General features: G+C 37.7%; 1 protein-coding gene across 2 annotated transcripts; it reads right to left on the bottom strand.

The window, feature by feature from the left end:
• Positions 1-815: 815 nt before the first annotated feature.
• LOC119495282 (actin-associated protein FAM107A) lies at positions 816-7,307 on the bottom strand. Of its 2 annotated transcripts, XM_037781628.1 has the most exons (6): positions 7,111-7,307; positions 5,901-5,934; positions 3,414-3,612; positions 3,178-3,334; positions 2,919-3,027; positions 816-1,624 (listed from the first exon to the last, which is right to left on the bottom strand). In XM_037781628.1, the coding sequence occupies exons 1-6, from the start codon at positions 7,132-7,134 to the stop codon at positions 1,515-1,517; spliced, it is 633 nt and encodes a 210-aa protein (XP_037637556.1). In that variant the 5' UTR covers positions 7,135-7,307; the 3' UTR covers positions 816-1,514. The 2 variants fall into 2 exon arrangements, with proteins under 2 accessions (XP_037637556.1, XP_037637566.1); XM_037781638.1 differs by lacking the exon at positions 2,919-3,027 and having other exon boundaries at positions 7,111-7,293.
• Positions 7,308-7,742: the final 435 nt, after the last annotated feature.

The following is a 7,742-nucleotide window of genomic DNA, read 5'->3' as shown; positions in this document are numbered from 1 at the left end:
GAAGAAGTATTCAGATCCCTTACTTAAGTAAAAGTGCTAATAGCACACAGTAAGAAAATGTACTTAAAGTATTTAACATATTATTATTATTCATGCATTAATGTAACAGCAGGTTTTTACTGTTGCAGTTGGTTGAGGTGGTGCTCGTTTTTAACTGTTTTGTAACTAATGATTATTTTCATTATGGATTAATCTACTGATTATTTTCTCCATTAATCGACTGATTGTTTGGTTTGTAAAAATTCGAAAAATAGTGAGAAATGTCATCACAATGTTTGTTTTGTCCAACCAACAGTCCGAACCTCATGATTAAAAATCTATTTAATTAATTAAAGGAAAAATAGCAAATCTTAACATTTGAGAAACTGAAAAATGAAAAATGACTTCAGAATTGTTGAAACAGTTGCTAATTCATTTTCTGTTAATCATCTGATTAATCGACTAAACGTTTCAGCTGCATTGGTATAAACTGTTAACAAAACATAATATTTTATAAGCTCCTTGCATGTTTTGCATGCAATAATCTTAATTTGTAAAGTAACCAAAGCAATCAGGAAAATGTAGTGTAAAGTAAAAAGTACAATATTTGCCTCTTAGATGTAGTATAAGTATAAAGTAGCATAAAATGGAAATACTGAAGCATAGTGCAAGTATCATAAATTTGTACTTAAGTACGGTACTTGAGTAAATGTACCACCACTGATCATAATTAAGTAAATGTTCACAAGAACCAGCTGTTGTGACTTTTTCCTGTTTCATCAATGTGGAATTACACTCATTTGTTTCGAGAAAATATTTCAACATATCAATTTCAAGTTATTGAATATCTTTTATTAATGTGAATATTATTGAAGGACACACAAAAGACTCAATCTTAATAGTCATCTCAGTATGATATTAATTCTCAGTGTGGACATCAGTCACATTGCCAGACAAATACCAGATTTTTGACTATAGTATACTGACGATGCTACACTTCCAAACATCATAAAACAGACATTATAAAATTGTGCAGTGAAACTTTGTCGCTCCTTATTATACGGACAGCATAGCAAAATGTGCGTCTTGTCGAGTATCATAGAAACAAAATATGTCACTACAGACACATAAAAAAGATGTTACAAAATAGTCACACATATTAATTCTGTTTGCATTGTTGGGAGAATAGAGTGAGAAACGATACTACAGCCGCTGACACATCCAGTTTTCAGCTGTCATCACTGTCTACATGATCCAGCAGTCTATCTTAACCAACTCAAGCCTAATCTCTACTAACAGAAGAACTGAACGCTGCTTCTCTAGAACCTGTCCTCTGTTAATCACTGGGACAATTTGCTTACTTGATTTTGTCTTACTGCACCGCCTCATCTGATTGTTGTGTTCATCCTGAATGCTGAGCATTAGTATTAGCTATTTGCTGTACAGGTTTATAGTGAAGATCAGTCTCTCCACCCACTTGTCCCTTGTTCCCAAACGGTCCTCTGTGCTGACTGTCGACACTAAACAATCACAAATCAGAACTGTCTCACTTGTTTTCCTCCAACGCTGCTGTCCTTCTCAGACTCTCTTTGACTCGGATGAACTCTGGCCCCTCTCGCTGCTGTTGTCCTGTGTCGCTCTCCAGCTGAAGACAAATGAAAATATACACATAACAGTTATGTGTAGTCACAGTAAACAAGCACCATTTCCACACAATATTTTACAAATGTCTGGGTTTAGAGCTAAGTCCCTAAAATTAAAGGCCTGGAAGATCCACACAATGCATATTACAGTTTTTCTCAATCGCTTTGGCTCATTTTTTAAACAGCCTTAACTTTCTCTGAACTGTACAATTGTCACAACTGTTTGATGGAAACTCTATTGCATGTCTGCAAAAGGTAGAAAATCACCTAAAACACTTTATTCATGCTTCAAAACCCAGTTATTGTGTCAGTAAACTGGCCAATGTCACCGAAATGAAAAGTTGTTTTGTCATCGTGTAAGCCGTACTGGTCAAAATGTTTAGATGTTTTGTCACCATGGCAGTCAACCCTGGAAATGTTTCTTATATACAAAATTCAGTTTTGTTCTACTTTTCTGTTCCCACTGACTACTTACTGTACGATACCAGCATGTCAGTTTTGTCTGGCTGAATGTGTATCGCACTGAGCTGTTCAGATTCCCGTTTCAACAGTAGGTCAAAGTTTACTGGGAAATGTCAATATGTAATAGCTAGACAGAAAAAGGATATGTGCATTTGTATGTATACAGTAAATTTGTTTGTGTAACAATGTGTTACATGTATTATACTGTAAATAGAAAATTCTCTTTTGATCTTTCATGTAAGTGAATAGAATTTTTGCCACAAATTGATATCTATGCCAAAAACAACAACAACAACAACAACAACAACAACAATCCTGCAACAATGAAAAAACCTGCAGTGGTTCAGTTCAAAAAGAACAAATTGTACCTCCTCATCATAGATATTCATGTAATATACATGCATGTCTGACAGAATTTTGATAATTGAATGGATCATTTTGCATGTGATGGCTCAAACGATGAAATACTGTTTAGAAGTTGTGAAGAGTTCGACAATTTCACTGTCAACTCATCTGTTTTGATCAGCAAGATGTGTGCAAGTGGTTGTTGTACTTACTCTTTAGCACACGTGCAATTTGCTTGAATGAATGAGAAATTCAGATCTGTTGTGAACTACAAACTAATTGTTCAGAGAGTTGAACTTTGAAAAAAACAAGAATTGAGCTAAAGCGAATGAGAAAAACTGTAAACACAGATGAATATTTGTAAATGGTTAGTAAATTTTAAAAAATATATATCTTTATGTGCTGTCTTTTAGTTCATATAACTTTAACTTTAACACAAGAAGGCATCAAAACAAGTATAGTGTCTATCAGATGAATGATTTTTCTTACGGGAGCCCAGACTGGACCTGTGCAGAGTGTCTACGCTGCCCTCCGCTGGCTGACTGCAGAACAACATGATGCTCCACCATACACTCCATACACCACCAATGTCAATCTTCTGTGAGAAAATACTGAACCTTTTTATATTACACAGTAATTTACGCTCTCAGAATAGATAATTTAATTTAATGTCAACCACTATGATGATTTGTTAGATCATTTTCTTTGTGAAAAGTGAGAAATAAATAGAGCTGTGTGCTTTGCAAACCTTTTCTAGCCTCTGATGTCTCTTCTGCAGTTCCTGATGAAGTGGTGATCTGTTCATCTTGGCCTCTTCCTGATCCCTGCTCGCCTTCATCCCTTGTTCCCATCTCCTCTTCTCTAACGCCCGCTGGAGTTCAGACTTTCCTTCTTGAGACACTCTCCTGACAGAAACACAGAAGGACTTTATGATTCATATATAAACAATGAAAGAGAAGTGTGAGAGTGTGTCTTTTTTCCAACCTCTTGTGGGTCATCCTCAGTTCTTTGTGGAGCTCCCGGTGGCTCTTGGAAGCCGTTAAAGGATTGAGAGATTTTTGTGGTCTGATGAGTCGACTGCTCTCCTCCTCACTCTGTAGTTGGCACGGAGGAGCCTGAAGCTCACTGCATCGCTCTGCATCGGTCTGTTGCTGTTCAGTTTGGTCTGTCTGCTTTACTGGTGCTAAAGAGAAAAACATACAGTATAAAGGTCATTTTACTTTGTGTGTGATACAGTATTCATCGTACAAGTTAAACATTCACCATTACATCTGCTTAAGTATTGGTAAATGGACTTGCATTTCTATAGCGCTTTTCTAGTCTTCCAACTATATTTACACTATATGTCAACATTCACCCATTCACGCACACATTTATACACTGATGGCAGAGGCTGCTAAGGTGCCAACTTTGCCCATCAGGATCTAATCTAAACACTCATTCACACACCGATGGCTATGCCTTCGAGAGCAATTTGGGGTTAAGTGTCTTGCTCAAGGACACATCGACATGTGACCCAGAGCAGCCGGGGATTGAACCTCCGACCTTCCGATTGGTGGACAACCTGCTCTACCCTCTGAGCCACAGCCGTATTAACAACACATACTATATCAGTTTTAAGTGACTCTGTCAAAAGATAGAGGACACCAGAGAGATTATTATGTGAACAGAGACAGTGGTGAAATCATAGAGAAAAAAGAAATAAATATAGGCCTAGAATATATTGCGATAGAAACGATATAGAAAAATATATACGATAAACATTTTTTATGTTGTCACGTGACAACTAAACAAACACCATCAGTTTATGAATGACATCAGATGCAGCTGAACGCTCCACAAAATGTCCAGTAAGTGGACCCTGAGCTAACAGGTTTTAGCCTGCTATTTCCAAGGTCAATAAAAACGTCAAGGTCAAGATTATAATTTTTTTATTTTTTATTTTTTATTTGGGAGCCCTCTTATTTGATAGTATCTTACTCATATGGTGGAGTGCAATGGTGATATAAACATTTGATCTGCTCATCAGTCTGACTGAAACCTAAAAATACAATTCATGCAGAAATCTCCAAATGTCAAAAGTTTTTTATACCAAATCACAGCATGGCTTTTTCTATGTGTTCCTCAAGGTCTTTGGTGTCTTAATGTGGTATTTTGGAGGGATTATTGATTTATCAATTATCGAGTGGTCATTTTTTTTAAATTTAGCACCAAATCTGTGTAACAAATGATATCAACCCAAAAACTGCTGCAACAATTCATGAGACATAATAGAGCATGGGAATGGAAATCATATACTTATATCATAATGTTCTAAACCCTTATACACTTTCACAATTTATTTTATATAATTCATTTTCATTTCGTATTAATGACTAGAACAACTTCACACACAGTGTTAGCTGCATCTCAAAATGAATCTTCAGGTTCCCAACTTTCAGATGATGTACACTTCTATGTGACATCTACTGCTGACAATTTATCTATCCGTGAACATCCCGTCCCCTACCCCCTACACCTCTAATAAAATAAGGCATAGTGGTAAGTGGTTAAGCAACTGGTCATACCAGAGCAAGTAAGTCTGTAGCAACAAAACCCCTAGAGTGTATTGAAATGGTGAGTTTTGTTGCTTATGAATTCATCTATTCATTTATAAAAGGATGATTGTGTTATTTCTCTTGCTTTAAAGGTCCCATATCATGCTCATTTTCAGGTTCATACTTGTATTTTGTGTTTCTACTAGATCATGTTTACATGCTGTAATGTTTAAAAAAAAACTTTATTTCCCTCATACTGTCAGCCTGAATATACCTGTATTTACCCTCTGTCTGAAACGCTCCATTTTTGCACATTTCGACGCAATTGAGACGGAATTGCATTGCTAGGTCAACAGCTTGGGTCCATGTTTACTTCCTGTCAGCTGATGTCATTCACATACACTGCAACCAGGAAATAAATTGGGACACATTTAGAATGTTTACAATTAAAACTGTGTCAAGGGTCTAAATATTGTATATTTGTGACATCACAACTGGACAGAAATCCTAACGGCTTGTTTCAAACGCTCAGTTTCTGAATACGGGCTGTGTGTATTTCCCTGTGGATTGAGCATTTCGATACTTTCACAGTATTTATATAGGACTTAAGCCTGCTTTATAATAAAAAAACATGAAAATCTCACTTTTTTATAATGTGGAACCTTTAAAACACATTATACAGGCTTGAATGTTGAATGCCACTATAGGCAAATGGTTTATTGATATGTTGCAGGACCTTTTTAACTCTTTAATGACAGTTAGGATCAATAAAAATGCTTCTGCAACAAATACGACGGTGACCAGATGTGCTTTTATAACACAGATCCACCTATACGTGTGCTACCTCTGCACAGTTTCTTCCCTGTAGTCACACAAACAGACAAACAGCTTATCCTGTCTCTTTATAATAATGATAATAATCATGATTTCTCACCAGACCCATTCAGGCGTGTCTCTGAAGAATCTTTCTGTCAACAGAAAAGGTTAAATGACATGTCAAATCGATAGAATACATCTCATATTACCAAGTTATCCCTGTGATATAGGTTTTTGATATAGTGTGTAGACATAGTGTGACACACGATAGCCCTCCAAATAGATAGACATCTCTCTGTCGGGTCACCAGTGCAGTTTCATGCAAATGGCGGCAGCACAAAGCCGTATTATGATGCTGACAGACAAATGAAGTGTCAGCTCTGGTTCCACATGTCCAGTGAAGCGAGAGCCCTTACTGGTGAGGTGGAGGGCTGCCACCTCATTAATGACAAGGATCAAACAACAACACAGTTTGATTCCCACTGAGATTCTCATTTGCTGGAGTTTTGAGCAGAAATAATAGTCCAGACAGGAATTATTCCCCCCGTGGGACTCAGACTGGACGGCTGAATAAAGAGATTCTTTCAGTGTTTGTTGTTTCTTGAACATTCGAATGTGGGAAAAAAAAATTTGGCAGCTTATACTTTTTGCTCTAAGCACCATCTATTATACAGTTACATTATTGATCCGTGCACATAATGTTTTGTAGTAGTCTTGGCATTAGTTCAGCTGCACCGTGTCTGGGTTATTTAATAGCATTGTTAAATGTGTTTCAAAAAGTGATAGTAAAGCGTCAGAATGAGGAAAAGGTGAGATCTAGATGAGGCATTTTAATGACAGCTCTGCTGCTGGCTGCTGTTTGGTTGATGAGGGAAGAGCTGTGCTGTTTGGCTGAAGCTCAGACAGTGGATACTGTGTGGGGAAGAATTAATTGGACATGACGGGGTAAACCCTCTCCAAGGCCCACTCTCCAGTCTTGGCAAGGCTTTTTTTTCATTGGATAAAGACCTGTGTTTGGTTCAAGCACTCGCTGTCTTTGGGAATAAAAAGGTAGAGATAACAGTGACAGATAAACGTACCACAGGAAAAACTGTCTGCCAAACAAAAAGCTTAAATGTGACGCAATTAATGCTGTATTTATCATTTGTTATTATGACATACTGTAACAGTTGGTTCTTCATTATCTTTCAGTGGCTTAATCTTCTCAAACACACAACGCATGCCAAGAAAGTATTTCTGCCACATGGATGCTTCTGCTGGATTATTTTAGCGAGACATGTCTCACAGAGAAAACTGAGTAAACGAAGAATAAAAATAGACAAATTTACCTTCTTTCCATGGGTGACTCCCATGTCCTCAGTCCAGATTTAGTTTTCTGCACAAACACCTCCTGGTCTCACAGCGGACAGAGTTGCAATAATAATTTGACTCTCTCTCTCTCTCTCTCTCTCTACTCCAGCAGAGAGAGAGGAAGCTGCTCTGTGTTTGGACCAATGATGATTCTCCCGGGAAGCAGCAACCAAGTGGAAGACAAACCCTGGAGAACAGGCCAAAAGTGCTGCAAGAATATTTAATGTACAGCAGTGGTGGAAGGTGGAAAGTACATGTACTCAAGTAGCCTGCGGCATATAAAGTAGGCCTACACTGCATTGTTAAAGGGGACCTATTATGCTTTTGTGCTTTTTCCCTCTCCTTTAGTGTTTTATATAGTTTTTTGTGAATGGTTTGAAAAGCTACAAAGCCCCAAAGTCCCCGCCTAAGGGAGTCACTCTCCCCCACAGAAACACTGCTCCTGAACTGACTGAAACTCCTTGCTTGAAGTCCCGCCTTTTCCTCCGTAACGTGCTGATGTCACCAAGTAACACATTTGCATAATACATGCCTAGTGGCAAGTTTGGCATGGCCTAGAACAAAACTAGTTAAGCCTGGTTTATGGTCGCCATAGGCGCTTTGTTGTACA

The sequence above is a fragment of the Sebastes umbrosus genome, chromosome 1, assembly GCF_015220745.1.
Source record: "Sebastes umbrosus isolate fSebUmb1 chromosome 1, fSebUmb1.pri, whole genome shotgun sequence".
In the NCBI taxonomy this organism is placed as follows: Eukaryota; Metazoa; Chordata; class Actinopteri; order Perciformes; family Sebastidae; genus Sebastes; species Sebastes umbrosus.
Note: the sequence above shows the minus strand (reverse complement) of the source record. Positions and strands in the feature narration are given on the sequence as shown.

Excerpts from the sequence above, each read along its gene's own strand:
- LOC119495282 (XM_037781628.1), bottom strand. The coding sequence starts at position 7,134 with ATGGGAGTCACCCATGGAAAGAAG. Across the intron at positions 5,935-7,110 it reads GAGTCACCCATGGAAAGAAG|AAAGATTCTTCAGAGACACG; the intron begins GTAAATTTGTCT and ends TTCTGTTGACAG. Across the intron at positions 3,335-3,413 it reads CTGAGGATGACCCACAAGAG|GAGAGTGTCTCAAGAAGGAA; the intron begins GTTGGAAAAAAG and ends TGTTTCTGTCAG.